The 26,041-nt window shown below is 43.6% G+C and overlaps 1 protein-coding gene and 1 pseudogene across 1 annotated transcript in view; one reads left to right on the forward strand and one right to left on the reverse strand.

Moving 5' to 3' along the window:
* The window catches only part of LOC139547097 (ceramide kinase-like protein), an 81,323-nt pseudogene extending 57,541 nt beyond the window's left edge, over positions 1-23,782 (forward strand).
* The window catches only part of LOC139546606 (integrin alpha-4-like), a 30,028-nt gene continuing 26,692 nt past the window's right edge, over positions 22,706-26,041 (reverse strand). Inside the window, 1 exon segment of the mRNA XM_071355170.1 lies at positions 22,706-25,923. Within this exon segment, the coding sequence (XP_071211271.1) occupies positions 25,822-25,923 (102 nt within the window). The 3' untranslated portion in view covers positions 22,706-25,821.

Below are 26,041 nucleotides of genomic sequence, written 5' to 3' on the forward strand. Positions count from 1 at the left end.
AATTAATTATTAACCCTAGCTACCTCATCTACAAATAGTAGGATACATTGTGTTTGAATAGTCTTTCTTGTCTTTTGTGTCATTGAGAATTGTGATAGCTTGCTACATTCAGATGGCTTACTTCTGCAATAATTAAGCTCAGTCCTAGGTTTGGTAAATAGGATAATTGATAGGAGAATGAGTGAATGCAAATAGCAGAAATACCTGGATGGTGTAGACATTTCCCCTTTGAGAACTACTTATTGTTTGACGACAATATCATGTGTATGGCATTCCACTGATGTTGTTCTGCATCTCTTTTTCTCCAGGCTCCACTGACGCGGTGACGTGTTCTCTCCATGGCATATCGCACCTTGTTACCACTGCAATGCACATCATCATGGGTACGTTCTCATGTTCTCCTGTATTATCCCATTTAAGATGTAGACATCACTACAATCCTATTGATAATAGAGCTGCTTCGTAACACAGAGACCTTGAGCAATGGAACAGGGATCTAATACAGCTCAAATATACACTGAGTGGATTAATATGTAAATGGTATGCATATTTACTTTACAATTCCACCAAGTTGTGTGTCTGCGTGCGTGTGCGATCCTCACATAAGGTATGGGTTTCAGTATTATATGGTGCTCCTTCGCCACAATAGAATGGTTGGTGAGGAACTAGTGGTTGGCACAATCTGGTCCTTAATTAGCTCCATCGCTGAAATTGTGGGATGTGGGAGGCCCTGAGCAGATCTGCTGGTATTGTCTTCTGACTACTAGATCTGGTTAACAGCCCCCCTGGAAGAATGAACAGTCCCTGGAGAACAAGGGGGAAGGGCTGTCATCCTGTCCCTCACACGTTCTCTGTTTTTTCTCACGGCGTAGATAGGGCTTTCTCACACTCGCTGAGTCTCTTGTGACAGACTCTTAACATAAATGTTAACAATTCTAGTAGCTGGCTTGGGCAGGTGTTATTTGGTTCTGGTGTTCGGAGATTACAAACCTTACCATATGTCTGTCTGTCTGTCTGTCTGTCTGTCTGTCTGTCTGTCTGTCTGTCTGTCTGTCTGTCTGTCTGTCTGTCTGTCTGTCTGTCTGTCTGTCTGTCTGTCTGTCTGTCTGTCTGTCTGTCTGTCTGTCTGTCTGTCTGTCTGTCTGTCTGTCTGTCTGTCTGTCTGTCTGTCTGTCTGTCTGTCTGTCTGTCTGTCTGTCTGTCTGTCTGTCTGTCTGTCTGTCTGTCTGTCTGTCTGTCTGTCTGTCTGTCTGTCTGTCTGTCTGTCTGTCTGTCTGTCTGTGGAGGAGGAGGTTTGAAGTTCCTGGTAGTGAATTGTCTGATCTGTTGTGTTGGCGGTGCTGTGTGAGCTTCTCCCGACTTAGCCTGATAGACAAGAGGATTGGGCTGTGAAGAGATAAGAGACAGTAGCAGGGTTTACTGGAAAACATGCCACACAAAAAATAATTTGTAGATAAAATGCCCTCTTTTTGTGGACATTCAAACAATATGTATATTGCGTTAGCTGTATCCCTGTTATAAATGTAGTATAATGTATAGTAAAATCAGTTAGAAATGTTATGAAAAAAGAGCAACTCTGCGATGGCGTTGACAGAGAGGGCTGCCTTCGCTTCTAGTCCTTAGGAAACGTTGCAGTAAATCGTTTTTTGATGTATTTTTTCTTACTTTGTTAGCCCAGAAAATCTTAAGTGTTATTACATACAGCCGGGAAGAACTATTGGATATCAGAGCGACGTTAACTTACCAGCACTACGACCAGGAATACGACTTTCCCGAAGCGGATCCTTTGTCCGCACCACCCAGGGCATTTGAACTGATTCCAGAGGCCGACCCAAAACAACGCCGCCGGAGGAGAGGGAGTCAGAGCGGTTTTCTAGTCAGACTTCGGAGGCGCGCACACCCCCCACCGCTTCCAAGTATATTACTCGCTAATGTCCATCCCTAGATATCAAAGTTGACGAAATCAGGGCAAGGGTTGCTTTCCAGAGAGACATCAGGGATTGTAACATACTCGGTTTCACGGAAACATGACTCTCTGGGGATATGCTGTCAGAGTCGGTACAGCCACCTGAATTCTCAGTGCATCGCACCGACAGCAATAAATGTCTCTATGGGAAGAAGGGCGGGGGTGTATGTTTCATGATTAACGACTCATCGTGTAATTGTAACAACATACAGGAACTCAAGTCCTTTTGTTCACCTGACCTAGAATTCCTCACAATCAAATGCCGACCGTATTATTTCCAAAGAGAATTCTCTTCAGTTATTGTCACAGCCATGTATATCAAATCAAATCAAATTGTATTTCTCACATGTGCCGAATAAAACAGGTATGCCTTACAGTGAAATGCTTATTTACAAGCCCTAACCAACAATGCAGTTAGAAAAAAAATATATATATAAAATACCTTACAAAAAAGAAAAAAAAGAAATACAAGTAACAAATAGTTAAAGAGCAGCAGTAAAATAACAATAGCGAGGCTATATACAGGGGGTACGGGAACAGAGTCAATGTGCGGGGGCACCGGTTAGTCGAGGTAATTGAGGTAATATGTACATGCACAGTTGAAGTCGGAAGTTTACATACACTTAGGTAGGAGTCATTAAAACTTGTTTTTCAACCACTGCACAAATTTCTTGTTAACAAACTAGTTTTGGCAAGTCTTTTAGGACATCTACTTTGTGCATGACACAAGTAATTTTTCCAACAATTGTTTACAGACTGATTATTTCACTGTATCACAATTCCAGTGGGTCAGAAGTTTACATACACTAAGTTGACTGTGCCTTATAACAGCTTGCAAAATTCCAGAAAATTTTGTCATGGCTTTAGAAGCTTCAGATAGGCTAAATTACATAATTTGAGTCAATTGGAGGTGTACCTGTGGATGTATTTCAAGGCCTACCTTCAAACTCAGTGCCTCTTTGCTTGACATCATGGGGAAAAAAAGGTTTGGTTCATCCTTGGGAGCATTTTCCAAACGCCTGAAGGTACCACGTTCATCTGTACAAACAATAGTACCAAGTATAAACACCATGGGACCATGCAGCCATCATACCGCTCAGGAAAGAGACGCGTTCTGTATCGTAGAGATTAACGTACTTTGGTGCGAAAAGTGCAAATCAATCCCAGAACAACAGCAAAGGACCTTGTGAAGATGCTGGAGGAAACAGGTACAAAAGTATCTATATACACAGTAAAACGAGTCCTATATCGACATAACCTGAAAGGCCGCTCAGCAAGGAAGAAGCCACTGCTCCAAAACCGCCATAAAAAAAGCCAGACTACGGTTTGCAACTGCACATGGGGACAAAGATCATACTTTTTGGAGAAATGTCCTCTGGTCTGATGAAACTAAAATAGAACTGTTTGGCCATAATGACCATTGTTATGTTTGGAGGAAAAAGGGGGACGCTTGCAAGCCAAAGAACACCATCCCAACCGTCAAGCAGCATCATGTTGTGGGGGTGCTTTGCTGCAGGAGGGACTGGTGCACTTCACAAAATAGATGGCATCATGAGGCAGGAAAATGATGTGGATATATTGAAGCAACATCTCAAGACATCAGTCAGGAAGTTAAAGCTTGGTCGCAAATGGGTATTCCAAAAAGGACAATGACCCCAAGAATACTTCCAAAGTTGTGGCAAAATGGCTTAAGGACAACAAAGTCAAGGTATTGGAGTGGCCATCACAAAGCCCTGACCTCAATCCCATAGAAAATATGTGGGCAGACCTGAAAAAGCATGTGCGAGCAAGGAGGCCTACAACCTGACTCAGTTACACCAGCTCTGTCAGGAGGAATGGGCCAAAATTCACCCAACTTATTGTGGGAAGCGTGTAGAAGGCTACCTGAAATGTTTGACCCAAGTTAACCAATTTAAAGGCAATGCTACCAAATACTAATTGAGTGTATGTAAACTTCTGACCCACTGGGAATGTGATGAAAGAAATAAAAGCTGAAATAAAGAATTCTCTCTACAATTATTCAGACATGTCACATTCTTAAAATAAAGTGGTGATCCTAACTGACCTAGGACTAGGCCGAGCAGTTGGCATACCAGGCAGTGGTGCAACCAGTCAGGATGCTCTCGATGATGCAGCTGTAGATCCTTTTGAGGATCTGAGGACCCATGTCAAATCTTTTCAGTCTCCTGAGGCGGAATAGGTTTTGTCGTGCCCTCTTCACGACTGTCTTGGTGTGCTTGGACCATGTTAGTTTGTTGGTGATGTGGACACCAAGAAACTTGAAGCTCTCAACCTGCTCTATTACAGTCCCGTCGATGAGAATGGGGGCGTCTTCGGTCCTCCTTTTCCTGTAGTCCACAATCATATCTTTTGTCTTGATCACATTGAGGGAGAGGTTTCTGTCCTGGCACCACATGGCCAGGTCTCTGACCTCCTCCCTATAGGCTGTCTCGTCGTTGTCGGTGATCAGGCCTACCACTGTTGTGTCATCGGCAAACTTAATGATGGTGTTGGAGTTGTGCTTGGCCGTGCAGTCATGAGTGAACAAGGAGTACAGGAGGGGACTGAGCACGCACCCCTGAGGGTCCCCCGTGTTGAGGATCAGCGTGGTGGATGTGTTGTTACCTACCCTTACCACCTGGGGGCGGCCCGTCAGGAAGTCCAGGATACAGTTGCAGAGGGAGGTGTTTTGTCCCAGGGTCCTTAGCTTAGTGATGAGCTTTGAGGGTGTGTTGAACGCTGAGCTGTAGTCAATGAATAGCATTCTCACATGGGTGTCCTTTTTGTCTAGGTGGGAAAGGGCAGTGTGGAGTGCAATAGAGATTGCATCACCTTGGGATCTGTTAGGGTGGTATGCAAATTGGAGTGGGTCTCGGGTTTCTGGGATAATGGTGTTGATATGAGCCATGACCAGCCTTTCAAAGCACTCCATGGCTACGGACGTGAGTGTTACGGGTTGGTAGTCATTTAGGCAGGTTACCTTAGTGTTCTTGGGGACAGGGACTATGGTGATCTGCTTGAAACATGTTGGTATTACAGACTCAGACAGGGGGAGGTTGAAAATGTCAGTGAAGACACGTGCCAGTTGGTCAGCGCGTGTTCGGGGTAAACGTCCTGGTAATTCATCTGGTCCTGTGGCCTTGTGAATGTTGACCTGTTTAAAGGTCTTATTCACATTGGCTACGGAGAGCGTGATCACACAGTCATCTGGAACAGCTGATGCTCTCATGCATGTTTCAGTGTTACTTGCCTCGAAGTGAGCTTTGAAGTAATTTAGCTCATCTGGTATGCTCGTGTCACTGTGCAGCTCTTGGGTTGGGCTTTCCGTTGTAGTCTGTAATAGTTTGAAAGCCCTGTCACATCCAACGAGCGATACCAAGACAGCCCTCAAGGAACTTCACTGAACTTTACTGGACTTTATGCAAACTGGAAAACATAGGCTGCATTTATTGTAGCTGGGGATTTTAACCTTTCTAGGACACACGTTCTCCTAGCGGAACCCCTCGACAACATTCCGCTGAAAAGGCAGCGCGGGGAAATTCAAAAATATTCTTTTGAAATATGTAACTTTCACACATGAACCTCTCTTGGGTACGTGAGACGTTAGCGTCCCACCTCTTCAACAGCCAGTGAAACTGCTGGGCGCCAAATTCAAATACAGAAATACTCATTATAAAAATTCAGAAAACAAAACATATTTTACATAGGTATAAAGATGAACTTCTTGTGAATCCAACCACGGTGTCAGATTTAAAAAATGCTTTACGGCAAAAGCGTACCTTACGATTATTTGAGAACATAGCCCAGCAGACAAATCTTTACAAACAGTAACCAGCCAAGTAGAAGAGTTACACAATTCAGAAATAGAGATAAAATGAATCCCTTACCTTTGATGATCTTCATATGGTTGCACTCAGCAGACATTCATTTACTCAATACATGTTCCTTTTGTTCGATAAAGTCTCTTTATATCCAAAAACCTCAGATTTGTTCGCACGTTTTCTTCAGTAATCCACAGGCTCAAACGCAGTCAAAACAGGCAGACAAAAAATCCAAATTGTGTCCGTAAAGTTCATAGAAACATGTCAAATGTTGTTTATATTCAATCCTCAGATTGTTTTTAGCCTAAATAATCGATAATATTTCAACCGGACAATAACGTCGTCAATATAAAAGGTAAACAAGAAAGGCACTCTCGGTCGTGTGCATGAAAAAGCTCTGTGACACTTTAGGGTCCACTCATTCAGACTGCTCTTACTTCCTCATTTTTCGGAATACAAGCCTGAAACAATTTCTAAAGACTGTTGACATCTAGTGGAAGGCATAGGAACTGCAATTTGAGTCCTAAGTCAATGGATACTGTAATGGCATTGAATAGAAAACTACAAAACCCCCCCAAAAAACTACTTCCTGATTGGATTTTCTCAGGTTTTCGCCTGCCAAATGTTATACTCACAGACACTATTTTAACAGTTTTGGAAACTTTAGAGTGTTTTCTATCCACATCTACCAGTTATATGCATATCATATCTTCTGGGCCTGAGAAGCAGGCAGTTTAATTTGGGCATGCTTTTCATCCAAAATTCTGAATGCTGCCCCCTACCCTAGAGAAGTTAACAAGTCCAATACAGTTAATCTACCCATCATGTCCGATTTAAAAAATGCTTTACAGTGAAAACACAACATATGATTATGTTAGATCACCGCCAAGTCCAAAAAACACAGCCATTTTCCCAACCAAAGATAGGAGTCACAAAAAGCAGAAATAGAGATAAAATGAATCACTAACCTTTGATGATCTTCATCAGATGACACTCGTAGGACATCATGTTACACAATACATGTATGTTTTGTTCGATAATGTGCATATTTATACCCAAAAATCTCAGTTTACATTGGCGCCATGTTCAGAAATGCCTCCAAAATATCCGGTGAAATTGCAGAGAGCCACATCAAATAACATCAAATAACAGAAATACTCATCATAAACTTTGATGAAAGATACATGTTTTACATAGAATTAAAGATACACTTGTTATTAATGCAACCGCTGTGTCAGATTTAAAAAAAACTTTACGGAAAAAGCAAACCATGCAATAATCTGAAACGGCGCTCAGATAGAAACAAAATTTCTCCGCCATGTTGGAGTCAACAGAAATACGAAATTACATTATAAATATTCCCTTACCTTTGATGATCTTCATCAGAATGCACTCCCAGGAATCCTAGTTCCACAATAAATTGTTGTTTTGTTCGATAATGTCCATTATTTATGTCCAAGTAGCTACTTTTGTTAGCACGTTGTTTAGTACACATATCCCGCTTGTGCAGGTCCAGGCGAACGTCGGACGAAAACTTCAAAAAGTTATATTACAGGTCGTAGAAACATTTCAAACTAAGTATAGAATCAATCTTTAGGATGTTGTTATCATACATATTCAATGTTCCAACCGGAGAATTCCTTTGTGTCTATAGAAGTAATGGAACGCAAGTCGATATCATGTGGAATGCGCATGACCAGGACCTGTCTCTCTGCCAGACCACTGACTCATTCCCCTCTTATTCAGCTCCACATCACAGTAGAAGCTTCATTCAAGGTTCTACAGACTGTTGACATCTAGTGGAAGCCGTAGGAAGTGCAAACAGATCCATATCCCACTGGGAATTCAATAGGCGATGAGTTGAAAATCGACCAACCTCAGATATCCCACTTCCTGGTTGGATTTTTCTCAGGTTTTTGCCTGCCATATGAGTTCTGTTATACTCACAGACATCATTCAAACAGTTTAAGAAACGTCAGAGTGTTTTATATCCAATAGTAATAATAATATGCATATATTAGCATCTGAGACAGAGTAGGAGGCAGTTCACTCTGAGCACGCTATTCATCCAAAGTGAAAATGCTGCCCCCTATCCCTAAAAAGTTAACAAAGCCAATTTGAGGAAAAGGCTACCTAAATTCTATCAGCATATCGACTGTAGCACTCGCGCTGGAAAAACACTGGGCCATTGTTGCTATAAAAACACTGGAACATTGTTACTGTAACTCCTATAGGAAGAAACTCAAACAGGAAGTACCCGTGCTAAGGACTATTCAACGCTGGTCTGACCAATCGGAATCCACGATTGTTTTGACCACGCTGACTGGAATATGTTCCGGGTAGCCTCAGAGAATAATATCGACGTATACGCTGATTCGGTGAGTGAGTTTTTAAGGAAGTGTATAGGAGATGTTGTATCCACTGTCTATTAAAACCTACCCGAACTAGAAACCGTCGATTGAAGGCAGCATTCCGGCAAAACTGAAAGCGCGTACCATTGCATTTAACCATGGCAAGATGACTGGGAATATTGCAGAATACCAAAAGAGTAATCATTCCCTCCGCAAGGCAATCAAACAAGCAAAATGTCAGTATTGAGACAAAGTGCAGTCGCAATTCAACGGCTCAGATGTGAGACGGATGTGGCAGGGTCAACAGACAATCACGGACTACAAAAAGAAAACCAGCCACGTCGCGGACACCGACGTCTTGCTTCCAGGACTGTGGGCTCTCCTTCTCCGTGGCCGACGTGAGTAAGACATTTAAACGTGTTAACCCTCCAAAGGCAGCCGGGCCAGACGGCATTCCGAGCCGCGTCCTCAGAGCATGCGTAGACCATCTGGCTGGTGTGTTTACGGACATATTCAATCCCTCCCTATCTCAGTCTGCTGTCCCCACATGCTTCAAAATGGCCACCATTGTTCCTGTACCCAAGAATGCAAAGGTAACTGAACTAAATGACTATTGCTCTGTAGGAAGTGGAAATTAGTCTAAGCTATAAGAAGTTTGTTAATGGATATTTATATTTTGTGTTTTAAGTTATCATTTCAGTTTTACTTGGTGTTATCACTGTTACACTTCTGTCATCATGAAGTGCTTTGAGAGACTAGTCAAGGATCATATCATCTCCACCTTACATGTCACCCTAGACCCATTCAATTTGCTTACCGCCCCAATAGGTCCACAGACGATGCAATTGCCATCACATTGCACACTGCCCTATCCCATCTGGACAAGAGGAATACCTATGTAAGAATGATGTTCATTGACTATAGCTCAGCATTCAACACCTTAGTACCCTACAAGCTCATCATTAAGCTTGAGGCCCTGGGTCTCAACCCCGCCCTGTGCAATTGGGTCCTGGACTTCCTGACGGGCCACCCCCAGGTGGTGAAGGTAGGAAACACTGGGGCCCCACAAGGGTGCATGCAAAGCCCCCTCCTGTACTCCCTGTTCACCCATGACTGCGTGGCCATGCACGCCTCCAACTCAATCATCAAGTTTGCAGACGACACAACAGTAGTAGGCTTGATTACCAACAACGACGCAACAGCTTACAGGGAGGAGGTGAGGGCCCTCGGAGTGTGGTGTCAGGAAAATAACCTCTCACTCAAAGTCAATAAAACAAAGGAGTTTTATTGCTTCTACACCTGCATTGCTTGCTGTTTGGGGTTTTAGGCTGGGCTTAGGTTTTAGGCTGGGTTTCTGTGTTTCTGTACAGCACTTCGAGATATTAGCTGATGTACGAAGGGCTATATAAAATAAACTTGATTGGTTGATTCAGGAAACAGCGAGGGAGCACATCGACGGGACAGCAGTGGAGAAGGTGGAACGTTTTAAGTTCCTCGGCGTACATATCACCGACACACTGAAATGGTCCACCCACACAGACAGTGTGGTGAAGAAGGCGCAACAGCGTCTCTTCAACCTCAGGAGGCTGACGAAATGTGTCTTATCACCTAAACCTTTACAGATGCACAATTGAGGGCATCCTGTCGGGCTGTATCACTACCTGGTACGGCAACTGCACCGCCCACAACCGCAGGGCTCTCCAGAGGGTGGTGCGGTCTGCACAACGCATTACCGGGGGCGAACTACCTGCCCTCCAGGACACCTACATCACCCGATGTCACAGGAAGGCCAAAAAGATCATCAAGGACAACAACCACCCGAGCCACTGCCTGTTCACCCTATTATCATCCAGAAGGCGAGGTCAGTACAGGTGCATCAAAGCTGGGACTGAGAGACTGAAAAACAGCTTCTATCTCAAGGCCATCAGGCTGTTAAACAGCCATCACTAGCACAGAGAGGCTGCTGCCTACATACAGACTTGAAATCTTTGGCCAGTTTAATAAATGGAACATTAGTCACTTTAATAATGTCACTTTAATAATGTTTACATATCTTGCATTACTCAACTCATATGTATATACTCTCTTCTATACTATATATAGCTTCTTAGCCTATGCCTCTCTGACATTGCTCATCCATATGTTTATATATATTCTTATTCCATTCCTTACTTAGATTGTGTGTATTAGGTATTTGTTGTGGAATTGTTAGATATTACTTGTTAGATATTGCTGCGCTGTTGGAACTAGAAGCACAAGCATTTCGCTACACTCGCAATAACATTTGCTAAACATGTGTATGTGACCAATACAATTTGATTTGATGCAGAACATTTTGTGTACAGTACAAAGTGTAATCCTATTGAAACAATCACGCATGCTACAATAGACTTCTATTATTAAACAAACGTTGACCTCAACTACACGAGATAACCCTACTCTTCATTAAATCCTCTCTGTCTTACATTCTAGGCCATATGGTGCTGTAATCCATAGCTCTAACACTGAACTAGGAGGGACTTCTAGCAACAGCAATAGAACATGCAGTTCAGTCAGTCCAGTTCTGTCAGCGGTTATGGTGATAGATGATTGGAATTGTGTTCAGGTTCTTCTACACAGAATAGCATTCACACTTTATTCTGAATAAACAATATGGAGGAGAATCAGATAATTAAATGATGAACAAATTGTCTCCCTGTCTAAGCATCTTATTCAGAAAATGCAAACAAACAAAATTTCTGAAGTTTTGACATGTCTGAATCTCATTTTGACATGTCTGAATTTCAAATCTCACCTGATTAGAAACAGGGCAACAGTAAACATGTTGTCCCACACTAATGATGCAGCACCCCCCCTTGGGCCAATGAGTGACAACAATTCAAGCTCAAACGAGACAGGATATATGCTTGATCAAAGTTTTGAATTTTAGTTTGTCCTATCAGTGTAATTTTGTAACTGCCGGATCTATATGGCAAGATGCATCATTCACCCAAGTTTAGTCAAAATCGGGCCAGTGGAGTCGGAGATATTGCGTGTGACTAATGACAAATGTACGGACGGAGCCAGATCCGCAGTTCCCCTTCCGATTTCATTGTGGGGGACAACAACGATGTGAAAATAGAAATAAGAAATAAATAAACGAAAGACAAAGGACAGAGCCCTCCACACGACCTATCCAATTATTTTTGCAAGAGAGAAAGCTTGGTGACAACTTGGTAATTAAGTTCTGTCTCCTATGGCTGCTGGGTGCATCACTAACCATGATCAAAAATGATGCAGCGCCCCCCTTGGGCTTTTCAGTGTAATTTTGTAAATCACGAATTTCTATGGCTAGATGCATCATTCACCAAGTTTAATCAAAATCGGGCCAGTGGTGTCTGAGATATTGCGTGTGACTAACATATGTAGAGTTGATTACTATAGCGCCCCCCTTGGGCCAATCAATGTAATTTTGTAAATGCTGGTTCTCTATGGCAAGACGCATCATTCACCCTAGTTTTGTCAAAATCAGGCCAGGTGTGTCGGAGATATCATGTGGGTTAGCTAGACTCATGTCCCTTAGCATGTGACCGTTATAGCACCACCGTGTGGTCGATATGAATGTTCTTGCATATGTGAGTCTTGACAGTGTTTGCAACATGTGTACCAAATTGTGTTTTAATACAAATATCCTTTACTGACTTATATGCACTTATGTTCCAGACCACATCCACGTGAATGTTTATTGGTCAATAAACATTGTTGTTTTAGTTACTAGTCTGGAAAATATTGCGCTGAGAGATGTCCATAGATGTCACATATCAAGTTTCATGTAGATCGGTCATTCGGTGCTAGAACAGTAGCGTTTTTCACAAAATACTAAATGGCGGAAAATCCATCATGGCGGACCTCATGGATCCCTGAGGCGAATTTCTTCCTTGTGAGGAGAGGAACCTATGTAACAAATTTTATGACTTTCGGTCAAATTTAGCATTTCTTATTTCTTGTTATAGTGCCACCATCTGGCCAATCAGTGTAATGTTGTAAATGCCGGCTCTCTATGGCAAGAGGCATCATTCACCTAAGTTTCATCAAAATCGGACCAGAGCTGTCTGAGATATCAAATCAAATCAAATGTTATTAGTCACATGCGCCAAATACAACAGCTGTAGACCTTACAGTGAAATGCTTACTTACAAGCCCCTAACCAACAACGCAGTTTAAAAAATATGAATAAGAATAAGAAATAAAAGTAGTTAAAGAGCAGCAGTAAAATAACAATAGCGAGACTATATACAGAGGGTACCGGTACAGAGTCAATGTGTGGGGGCACCGGTTAGTCAAGGTAATTGAGGTAATATGTACATATAGGTAGAGTTATTAAAGTGACTATGCATAGATAATAACAGAGAGTAGCAGCGGTGTAAAAGAGGGGGGGCAATGCAAATAGTCTGGGTAGCCATTTGATTAGATGTTCATTGCGTGTGACTAAGGAACGTATGAACGAATGCACGGATGAGAACAGATGCACAGATCCACAGTCCCCTCCCCGATTTCATCGTGGATGACAATTAACTGACAGACAAAATGTTTGGGTTATAAGCAAAATAATGTAAACAAGAACACAGAACACTTGATACGAACAGGGAATGGCGATGCTTATTTACGACGGGCCGATATAGGGCTTGTTGGTTCTCTAATTAAGTAATATTTATGCATGTGAAGAAGGCCAACTGGCAGGATGTTTTAGACCTTCATGAATATTCATGAGTTATGAGGTCAGGAGCCATATATTATATGGGCGAAACAGAAAGAGGTCAGGAATGTGTTTAGTCCAATAGGATGGGACCTGTGTCTGTACCATCATAAGCCTATATTGCCACAAGAGAAATGGCAATGACCATGGCATAGTAATTGCCCATTTTGATGCTGGACTAAATGTAGGCCTACAACTGAAGTGAAAGAATGCCATACACGTACTAGTTACATCTCAATCTCTGACAGAGAACCCGTCACCGAGTAGAAGCATGTCATTCAAGCTGCAGCACCAGGATGCCAACTTCATACAGTACATTCATCGATATCTGTCCTATCTATTCTTCTTCTCTCTTCCCTCTCTTTGTCTCCTGTCTGTGTTACTATAGGTTGTAGATGTGTGTAGTTTCAGTTCTCTGGGTCGCTCCCTGCGTTTCAGCTTCTCTGCAATGTATGGTTTTGGCGGGCGGACGCTGGCCCTGGCGGAAAGGCATCAATGGATGCCACCTGGGCAGAAACGGGAGTTCGCTGTGATCAAAACGCTAGCAAACCTCAAGTAAGTCTCTCTCTAGAGCACTAAAACTCAACTCTGAACCTCGAAGCCAGTTCCACTGCGTTTTTCATTGTTCCCCTCTAATCAGGGACTGATTTAGACCTGGGACATCAGGTGGGTGAAATTCATTATTAGGTAGAAAAGATAACACACACACACACACACACACACACACACACACACACACACACACACACACACACACACACACACACACACACACACACACACACACACACACACACACACACACACACACACACACACACACACACACACACACACACACACACACACACACACACACACACACACACACACACACACACACACACACACACACACACACACACACACACACACAATACCCGTAAATTCTGGACTAAGCCTCCAGGGAAAGAGACTTGCCTGCCTTCTCTCAAAGCTAGGGTTTCCTTTTGAATAGTCTCTTTATCACACATGAATCTGTCTCTAGAGAACCATCCCTCCTCTTCTCCAATCCAGCCATCTAAAGCCTACTCTCTTCATCTTCCTCTCCCTCTCTATCTTGGTATGTCTGATTACAGGCCTGAATACTGTGAATTGTCCTATCTTCCTGTGAAGAAAATATATTTTTTAGAAATGAGTTCTTGAAAGACGACAACGACATAGGTGAGTTTGTCATGTATGATGTTTTATCAATGTGAACTTTTCTATATCTTGTCTTTTATAGTGTGGCACTGTCCATCACTGAAACCCCGTCTTCTCTAGAAGAGCAAGAGTTGTGGATGACCAACCAGGGTCTGTTCCTCAATGTCAGCATCATGGCCGTCCCCTGTCTCTGCTCCATGGCCCCCAGGGGCCTGGCCCCTAACACCAGGTATGTGGGTCTCTCTTAACACAATCACCTCCTGCATATGCGAGTACAATACATGCATACAAACCTGAATCCATGCCTGCATGTGCGTGAGTGCATGCGAGCCTACATCTGTGCCTAGTAATGTATATATGCGTGTGGTTGACTCAGCATTGAGAAATGTGCATGAACTACGTCCTGGACCAGTGATAATGGCATGGGGTTACCGAGCTGCCATGCCGTGCCGTGTTATGCAGGGAAGGCCTGCCCACTCCAAGACCTCTCCATCACGGGTTGACAACTCCATGGTGTCCCCCTCCCAGAGAGCAAAGCACCTTGACGTGACCCTGAACAACACCCTGTCGTTCTCTGCAAAAATCAAAGCAGTGACTCGCTTCTGCAGGTTCATGCTCTACAACAGTGGTTCTTAACCTTGTTGGAGGTACTGAACCCCACCAGTCTCATATGCACATTCACCGAACCCTTCTTAATTGGAAAAATAAAATATGATTTTTTCTAATTCAAAACATAGGTATATATTTTACTGGTGCACAAAATGAACCGTGCATCAACATCAACACCGTGTGTTCAAAGAACAAAATCATCAAAACATGATTTTCACACAAAAACAAAAACATAATAATTAATATTTACTGCAAATCAGTGTGACTTCTGCTGTTGCCTTTCAGAGACCAGTTCAGAAATGCTTCACCTTGGCAAGTGCCACTCTCATGTCATTTTCGCAACAAAGTCTGTTCCTTTTCTTCGTTTTTATGTCCAGCATCCTCGAAAAGGATTGATCGCAAAGATATGTTGTAACAAACGGTATGAAAATCTCCAGAGCTTTCTTAGCAATAACAGGGTACGTTACCATTTGTTGACACCAAAACGTTGAAAGCATTGTTGTTCTGAAGAGTTGCTGTTGAACATGGCTCTGCTGAATTTCAATGATTTCATCGAGGTATTCATCATTGACATCTGTTGTCTCAACACTAAACGTGAACGGCTGTCTCACCCATGCTGGATATGACTCTCTTGTAGGCAAGTATCCGTCGAGAGACTTTGCAAGCTCATCTAAGTGCGTGGCAATTGCTTGCTTCAGTTCCGCGGGTACAGAAATGTCTCCGATTCCAGATACATCTTCGATCTTACTTACACAGTCGTCCAGCAGGGGAAAGTTTGCGAAGTTATCGTTCTCTGTTCGTCGTTTCCATAACGGTAGCTTTTTTTGAAAAGCCTTCAGGTTTTCCTCCGCTTCGATGATGTTGACTCCACCGCCCTGCATCTTTTGATTGAGATGATTGAGAGCTGCGAAGATATCAGCCATGTACGCTAAAATGAGAATGAACTCAGAATTTTTGAAGCAATCTGCATGACAATGTTGGTGCTCTTGCAAAAACAGGGCTAATTCCACACGCACGGCAAAAACACGATTCAGCACCTGTCCCCGGGATAACCACCGAACGTTAGAATGGTACAGAAGTACCTCGAATTCAGAGCCCATTTCTTTACACAGCTCACTGAAGATGCGGTGCCTCAGAGCACTAGTTCGCACATAGTTCACGCATTCCACTACAATTTGTAATACTTCTGCCAGTTTTGAAGGCAAGGTTTTTGTTGCCAACGCATGCCTGTGCATAATACAATGCGTAACATTGATGTGTGGTGCATCGGCTTTCACTAGCGCACCAAAACCAGACTTTCTTCCCAGCATGACTGGAGCTCCGTCCGAAAAAACTGCAGAAACCATATCCCACGAAAGATTGTTATCTTTGAAGAAGTCATCCACAAGTTTCTTCATATCGGCTGCCTTAGTTGTTGTTGTAAGAGGCTTACAAAATAAAAAATCTTCCTTTATCACGTCGTCTTTCACATAGCGCACGAATACAGCAAGCTGGCTTAGATTGGAATCGTCTGTGGTCTCGTCGAGTTGAAGGCTGAATTTTGCCGGGCTTGAAATCAGATCTGCAACTACTTGAGCCAAGATGTCTTTGCTCATGTCCTCTATTCTGTCGCTGATGGTGTCATTTGAAAGAGGAATTTGGGATAACTTAACTTCAGCCTCTTTTCCCAGCATGATATTCGCCATCTTCAACACAGCTGGTTTTATGAGTGTTTCACCAAGGGTGTGTGGTTTGCCCTGCTTTGCGATCAGGTAAGCAACTTCGTACGATGCTGTGAGGATCGGTTTGTTGATGGGTACAAAGCCGAGAACAGGCAGAGTAGCCTTTTCATCGAATCTGGCTCTCTTCACCTTGAATTCAGCGAGCGTTGTGTTCTTGTATTTTCCATCTCCATGCAGCTTAAGGAAGTGTTCTCTTAGTTTTGCCGGTGCTAGACTAGAATTGCTCAACTTGGCATTGCAAATCATGCAGTTAGGACGCTGACTCCCATCACGTTCCGTTATACATGTGAATCCATATTGTACATATTCGTCCGACCACTTTCTTTTTTTGCTCGACATAGTAAGTATGAAGGGATTAAAATATTAAGAAAGAAATCACAAGACGTACCATCACGACAGTCACAAGTCGACTACTGAGCGCACCAAATTCCCTGCAGCACAGATAGGCCAAGCGATGTAGCGTGATCACCTGCAGCCAACGATGGCCAAGCGGGGCGTGTCATCACGAATCATATGAGTCGGATGTGTGTCTTGACCTCCGCCGAACCCCTGAGACTGACTCACCGAACCCCTGGGGTTCGATCGAACCCAGGTTAAGAACCACTGCTCTACAACATCCGTAGGGTACAACCCTAACTCACACAGGAAGCGGCGCAGATCCTAATCCAGGCACTTGTCATCCCGTCTGGACTACTGCAACTCGCTGTTGGCTGGGCTTCCTCCTTGTGTCATCAAACCCCTGCAACTTATCCAGAACGCTGCAGCTTGTCTGGTGTTCAACCTTCCCAAGCCCAGCCTCCATGCCCGGCCAGTTATCCCCCAGGTAGGGTGAGGAGGCCACTCCCGGTGAGGGGTCGGTACCATACATGGGACATACTAGCCAGTTCCAGGTAATCCAATGAGATTGGGATCAGTGTTTGGATCAGACTACCGAGGTCAAAGGCTTCTAACTGGACTACTGAGCACATAACGACTCTGATTTAAGGGAGTGACAGAACCTAATTAAAGAGAATGGCAAAGCTTATTAAAGGGAGTGTCAGAGAGGGAGGACTTAAAGACAAGAGCATATGTGGGCACTGCAGGACCAGGCCTCCTAGGTTGCTCAGTCTGTGTCCCAAATGGCATCCTATTCCCTATATAGTGCACTACTATATAGTGATTTATATGGGGAATAGGGTTTCATTTTGGACACAGCCCCAGTGTGAATCTGGCCACAGTAATGATATAGCATGTAGTAGAGCAACAGGCCTCACACAGTGCAGTGGAACCACACTGCGTATTATAGCATCATCAACCTTAACTACACAAGACAGGAACAGTAGGAGTATTTGTAAATATAGCATGGTTGATGTAGACACATTTACAATAAACACATCATGTAGTGCTACTGAAGTTGGAACTAATGTATACTGCTGTCTGTTCTGTTCCTGACATTATCTATTCGTCTTCATGGTGACAAATCACGAAAAATATCGGATGTGTTGCTTAATCAACCTGCTTGGATTGAAATGGCCACAGTCATGTAGTATACTGTACATATGAACCGATTTCTCTCTCTCTCTCTCTCCCCCCCCTCTCTGTGTGTGTGCGTGTGTGTGTCTGTGTTTGTGTGTGTGTAAAATTGAACAATGGAAGTATGGCCTTGATCGCAGCAGGAAACACTTCCAGGTCAGAGTTCATCAAACACCTGAAGAGATACAAAGATGTAAACAATCAGGCGAGGTCACCAGGGCAGACCTTCCATCCACACACACACACACACACACACACACACACACACACACACACACACACACACACACACACACACACACACAGACACAGACACAGACACAGACACACACACACACACACACACACACACACACACACACACACACACACACACACACACACACACACACACACACACACACACACACACACACACACACACACACACACACACACGGCATGTGTCATTCAGTGAGTCAGTCAGTAAACACTCATGTAAACACACACAGACACACACACATGTAAACACACACATAAACACACGTAAACAGTAAACACCCATGTAAACACAGAGAGAGAGAGAGAGAGAGAGAGAGAGAGAGAGAGAGAGAGAGAGAGAGAGAGAGAGAGAGAGAGAGAGAGAGAGAGAGAGAGAGAGAGAGAGAGAGAGAGAGAGAGAGAGAGAAAATCCCGCTGTCACTAATGGAGTTTGCCGCCCTGCGAGCTTAAGCGGAATTAGCATACTGTCAAGTCAAATTAATCACTGACTGTCAAATTTCCCTAAAACTCTTTTCAGGCTAATACAGATTAGTCCATTTAAGAGCCCAGCAGCCCACCTGTCCTGTTTTCCATCCAACACAATCTAATCTAAGCCTGTTTGTTAACCTACATTCTAAATATACAGTTGGCTGTATACAGGGTGATGCTACTGTGTGACTGGGTAGGCAGGGATCACTCACAGTGTGTGGGACTCTACTGTACCTGAGAAGAGATATTTAATTTTATTGTGAATTTCAATAGAACAGGTTTCATAATGTTCAGGGTAAACAAATAGTTAGAGGGGACTTCATAACCATACTGTCTGTCCGTCCATCCTTCTTTCTGTCTGTCCTTCCGTCCGAGCAGTTCTAACTAATGTTTATGTTGTTGGGCCATTTTCCATGAAAACAAGCAGGACGTGAAAATGATAAAATGATGACACAGACAAACAAACGACCCAGACTCTATTTATTGTCTGACTTCTATTGAACGATTTCTGGGAAACTGAGTCTGAAGGACAACTAATGAAAAACATATTTACATCCCACAAAGCTGATGGGGAGTCAGAATACATAAGCCAAACAATGTGAGTTGTGGTAGGAAATGTAGACACACCTGTACTCCATGTACTCCCTGTATCCTTCATCGACAAAAGATAGGCTGTGTCATTCATATGAACTACTTTCATGTTTCCACTGGCTTAACTGCTTTAAACTTTTGTACAAGACCGGATGTAACCTTGGTGACCAGGGTCATATAACAGCGTCATTGCTGTTTAGGGAATTGTGTTATTGGGGACATGTATTCACCCTGTGCATCATCATTGCCACCTAGTGGTTATAGTTAGAAATGACTGAGACGATGGTCTTGTTTCCTCAGCCCTTCCTTCCTCTATTCCTCACCTCCCTCTCAAAGCTTATTGGAGGTCCTAGTGAGGGGTCTTGGATCCTCTTTGTGTAAAACTGGACAATAAGTAATCTCCTCCTCCTGCTCCTCCTCTTCCTCCCAGTTCAGTTTCTCCTTCGTGGAGACACACATGGTGCGAGCTGTGAGGCTTCGCCCCCGCTCTCAGAGGAGCTGGTCTGACGATGTCTGCGAGGACAACGGAGTGTGAATCTAAGAACACACCCATAATCTCCTCAGAGGGGACCTACCCTTGGAATGTAAACGGAGACCTACTGGAGGTGCGCTCAGAGCTACTCATCAGGTACAGCTCTTGTTCTTGACCTGGCCCAAAGCACCACAGCACCTGCACTGATAAACCTCATACGTTAGTGGCTGGTTTCAATTTGTATTGCTGAAGTTCAGAGCTACAGCATGATTGAAATTTAAAGGCAATGTTCCCGTGTTCGCAGAGACTGTATTGACGGTAATCGCTGCGTATGTCGGCTCAATCAGAAATGACCTTTACATTTCAGTTGCGCTATAGCACTGAACATCAGTGATACGGGTGGAATCCAGCCCTAGGGGTTGTATTCATAAAGCATCTCAGAGTAGAAGTGCTGATCCTAAAAGTGATCCTAGATCAGCAGTCCTACTCTGAGACGCTGTGTGAACACTGGCCGATATATTAGGTACACCTCATTCCTTCAGCTGGTCTAAAGCCCCATAGCACCTGTCAGATAGACCTTCTGGATACAACCCCTGTCTCAAATAACATGTTACCAAGGCAATGACCTAACGCTGCTCACTAAGTATAGCTCTACCTGTAATCTCATGGTCATATTACTCTGGGTTTAATTTACACCCCACAAAGACAGTTCTTAGAGGTCATGGTCAGTATAATTTCATCGTCTTTTTTCGATCATGTATTTAGCGGTACTGTTCATTTGTCTGTCAGATATGGGACATTTAAAACCTCTTCAACTGATTTATTTGTTTCACCACCAGGATACATCCCCAACTCCTGACCCTGTTTGTTTCACCACCAGGATACATCCCCAACTCATCTGACCCTGTTTGTTTCACCACCAGGATACATCCCCAACTCCTGACCTTGTTTGTTTCACCACCAGGATACATCCCCAACTCCTGACCCTGTTTGTTTCACCACCAGGATACATCCCCAACTCATCTGACCCTGTTTGTTTCACCACCAGGATACATCCCCAACTCCTGACCCTGTTTGTTTCACCACCAGGATACATCCCCAACTCCTGACCCTGTTTGTTTCACCACCGGGATACATCCCCAACTCCTGACCCTGTTTGTTTCACCACCGGGATACATCCCCAACTCCTGACCCTGTTTGTTTCACCACCAGGGTACATCCCCAACTCCTGACCTTGTTTGTTTCACCACCAGGATACATCCCAAACTCCTGACCCTGTTTGTTTCACCACCAGGATACATCCCCAACTCATCTGACCTTGTTTGTTTCACCACCAGGATACATCCTCAACTCCTGACCTTGTTTGTTTCACCACCAGGATACATCCCAAACTCCTGACCCTGTTTGTTTCACCACCAGGATACATCCCCAACTCATCTGACCTTGTTTGTTTCACCAGCAGGGTACATCCCCAACTCCTGACCCTGTTTGTTTCACCACCAGGATACATCCCCAACTCATCTGACCCTGTTTGTTTCACCACCAGGATACATCCCCAACTCCTGACCCTGTTTGTTTCACCACCAGGATACATCCCCAACTCCTGACCCTGTTTGTTTCACCACCAGGATACATCCCCAACTCATCTGACCCTGTTTGTTTCACCACCAGGATACATCCCCAACTCCTGACCCTGTTTGTTTCACCACCAGGATACATCCCAAACTCCTGACCCTGTTTGTTTCACCACCAGGATACATCCCCAACTCCTGACCCTGTTTGTTTCACCACCAGAGTACATCCCCAACTCCTGACCCTGTTTGTTTCACCACCAGGGTACATCCCCAACTCATCTGACCCTGTTTGTTTCACCACCGGGATACATCCCCAACTCCTGACCCTGTTTGTTTTACCACCAGGTTACATCCCCAACTCCTGACCATGTTTGTTTCACCACCAAGGTACATCCCCAACTCCTGACCCTGTTTGTTTCACCACCAGGGTACATCCCCAACTCCTGACCCTGTTTGTTTCACCACCAGGTTACATCCCCAACTCCTGACCTTGTTTGTTTCACCACCAGGGTACATCCCCAACTCATCTGACCCTGTTTGTTTCACCAGCAGGGTACATCCTCAACTCCTGACCTTGTTTGTTTCACCAGCAGGGTACATCCTCAACTCCTGACCCTGTTTGTTTCACCAGCAAGGTACATCCTCAACTCCTCTGACCCTGTTTGTTTCACCAGCAGGGTACATCCCCAACTCCTCTGACCCTGTTTGTTTCACCAGCAGGGTACATCCTCAACTCCTCTGACCCTGTTTGTTTCACCAGCAGGGTACATCCTCAACTCCTCTGACCCTGTTTGTTTCACCAGCAGGGTACATCCTCAACTCCTGACCCTGTTTGTTTCACCAGCAGGGTACATCCTCAACTCCTGACCCTGTTTGTTTCACCAGCAGGGTACATCCTCAACTCCTCTGACCCTGTTTGTTTCACCAGCAGGGTACATCCTCAACTCCTGACCCTGTTTGTTTCACCAGCAGGGTACATCCTCAACTCCTCTGACCCTGTTTGTTTCACCAGCAGGGTACATCCTCAACTCCTCTGACCCTGTTTTGAGTGGACATCGAGGAGGCAGAGGAGGCACACATCAAGTGCAGCTGCATTTAACACTGTCTGTAGAGTGGAATCGATACCATTTAAAACTGTCTAAAGGGTGGAGGAGTCTTTACACATATCAACCTGCACTGCCACTGAATGTAACAAACATGATTTCCTACTGTACTCTAGAAGAAACTGTCTTCAGCTTACAGACTGTCTACAGTTAAAACTGTCTACAAGAGAGGAGTCTATAGACACAACCTAAAACTGTCTCAATGTAGAGTTTATCTATTATGCACAACCTCAGGTTGCACTGCCACTGAATGTTACCGACACACATGACTACTGTACGACACTGTGAATGTTAGACATCAAATAACCAAGGACAGACAGACACATTATATAGAAAAAGTTAATTTTTACACACCACACACTTATTTATTAAAAATAAAATTATAATTTCATTTTATTGAAATTCAAATTGGAATGTGCCCCCTTTACTTTTGTCAAAACTGACAACTTGGTCAGGAAAGGTTGACTCCCTGAATTAACTGTCCTGAACCTTAAAATACAAGCAGTAAAAACATGTCACTATTCCTCATTCAACAACAAAACATCATCATCATCATCAAGGCATACCACATCTCCTAAACCTGAATGTTCCAATCCCTTACAGCTACAGTAAGAACACAATCCACTGATTCCAAAAATTCCAACAGGGAATCCAAAGGGATGAAAATGTAAAAATGGGAAGGCCAGTGTTCCGTGTGTTGCATTTAAGGCCTGGCATGTCTGCTATGCCTTGAGGAACATTTCTGAGTCACTGAAGAACCAGCTTTTTTCATTTTTTATTTCTGACTGCGTTGAAAACTTCTGCTGGCATGGTGTACGAGCAACGAGCTCTCACAGTCTGCAGAATCAGATGTTCATCTGTTCTGCAAACGCCAAATTTAGAAGTTGCTCATAACATCAAATTTTGAAGTTGCTCCAAACATCCAATTTCAAAGTTGCTCCAAACATCACATTTCAAAGTCGCTCCAACATCACATTTCAAAGTTGCTCCAAACATCACATTTAAAAGTGTTTTGTTGCTCCTGCTGCTCTGTATCGTTCCATGTCTCCAAACGTGAAATTTCAAAGTTATGGGTCCGAATGGTTAAGGTAATGGTTAAGGTTTGGGATAGGGTTAAAACATTAAGTTTAGGCACTCCTTCCAAATGGTTAGGTAAGGGTTAATGTTTGGGATAGGGTAAAACAATTATAAAATGGCATTTCCTGACATCCTCTGGACATAGATAGATGTCCAATTTCGATGTCAATCTTGAACGACCTGACTGGTATGAGTTGCTGACACACACACACACACACACACACACACACACACACACACACACACACACACACACACACACACACACACACACACACACACACACACACACACACACACACACACACACACACACACACACACACACACACACACACACACACAGGGTGCTGTCCCCTTGAGGAGTGGCATGTGTCATTCAGTGAGTCAGTCAGTGAGTTGAGTGACACCCAACAACAGACCCTTTCTTCACAGATGACACTACACTGTCCTCCTCATCCTTCTGTTGTCTTCAGTTCTATACTACATAAATAAGCTTAAACTTCTGTCCCATCCACTTCTATATATATATACACACCTATTGATGATATAGATTTGACATATAGATGTGTATATATCGATATACACTCAACGGCCAGTTTATTAGTTACACCCATCTAGTACCGGGTCGGACCTCACTTTGCCTCCAGACACGCCTGAATTCTTTGGGGCATGGAAACATTACTCAATTGGTATCAAGGGACCTAACGTGTGCCAGGAAAACATTTCCATCACCATTACACCACCGCCACCAGCCTGTACCGTTGACACCAGGCAGGAGGAGGCAATGGACTCATGCTGCTTATGCCAAATCCTGACTCTGCCATCAGCATAATGTAACAGGAACCGGGATTCGTCGGACCAGGCAATGTTTTTCCACTCCTCAATTGTCCAGTGTTGGTGATGGCGTGCCCACTGGAGCCTCTTCTTCTTGTTTTTAGCAGATAGGAGTGGAAACCGGTGCGGTCGTCTGCTGCAATAGCCCATCCGTGACAACGACCGACGAGTTGTGTGTTCTGAGATGCCGTTGTACTGCTCCGTTATTTGCTTGTTTAGCTTGCACGATTCTTGCTATTCTCCTGCGACCTCTCATCAACGAGCTGTTTTGTCCACAGGACTGCTGCTGGCTGGATGTTTTTTGTTTCTCACCATTCTCGTTAAATCCTAGACACTGTTGTGCGTGAAAAGCCCAGGATGCCAGACGTTTCTGAGATACTGGAACTGGCGCGCCTGGCACCGACGATCATGCCATGCTCAAAGTCGCTTAGGTCACTCATTTTGCCCATTCTAACGTTCAATCGAAGAGTAACTGAATGCCTTGATGCCGGTCTGCCGGCTTTATATAGCAAGCCACGGCCACGTGACTCACTGTCTGTAGGAGTGAACCATTTTCGTGAACAAGGTGTTGTACCTAATAAACTGGCCACTGAGTGTATACAGATGAAGTTCCTATGCATAAAGAAAAGCTTCAGCAGTGCATTCATAAATGTTGTGTACCTCGACCGAATCCAAGTAGTCAGGTCTGTGAGACATGGGCCATGTTCATTAGGGCACACCGTAGCAAAATGTTTTGCAATGGAAAATGAGCAGTCCTCAATTAATGGACAGGTACAGATAGTACCTTCTTGTTTCGGTTTGTGCTTATTTAACAAGACAATGGAATGTTCTGTTTTCACTTCCTGAGATCTTGGGAGGAAATGAAAACAGGAATGATAAGCCTATTTCTGTGAGATCATGTAGCCCATGTTCTAATGTACATGACATGTTCTAATGTACATAGTCCATGTTCTAATGTACATGACATGTTCTAATGTACATAGTCCATGTTCTAATGTACATGACATGTTCTAATGTACATAGTCCATGTTCTAATGTACATGACATGTTCTAATGTACATTACATGTTCTAATGTACATAGTCCATGTTCTAATGTACATGACATGTTCTAATGTACATAGTCCATGTTCTAATGTACATTACATGTTCTAATGTACATTACAAGTTCTAACATACATAGTCCATGTTCTAATGTACATTACATGTTCTAATGTACATAGTCCATGTTCTAACAATGTTTACAATGTAAACACTCCAATGTTTTATAGTCTCACTGCACCAAACCCAGAGGTAAAGTGTAATATATTTGTCCCGCTGACAACACATTTCAAACTTACACTTGGTCAGCCTTTTCCTCTTGCATGTTTTAGGGAAATGACATTTTTTCTTTCCTTGTCATTCTGAGCCACCACAATTTGAATGGTCCAGCAGTTCTTTCCCTTGGGTTTGGATGTTCTCAGTCAAAATGTGCCTTATAGTCCATGTTGTAGTATAGAACCATTCTGTATTAGGACACAGTCACTCTGTCTTGGTCTCAATCTTAGGATCTACTCTCAGTCTTAGTCAAATGTTTTGGTACATAGTCCCAGCTATCCCTCCTGATCTCATCCTCCTTCTTAAACTGCCTTTTAAAGAAACCAGCCTGAGAAGGAAAGAGAACAGGGTTCAGGTTCAGATAACAGTATATACATTGATATACAGCTACCATCTATAAATCTAGTACTTCAAATTATGCATTTTAAGAAAAGAGAAGAAGACTG

This window comes from Salvelinus alpinus, chromosome 20, assembly GCF_045679555.1.
Source record: "Salvelinus alpinus chromosome 20, SLU_Salpinus.1, whole genome shotgun sequence".
Classification (NCBI taxonomy): domain Eukaryota; kingdom Metazoa; phylum Chordata; class Actinopteri; order Salmoniformes; family Salmonidae; genus Salvelinus; species Salvelinus alpinus.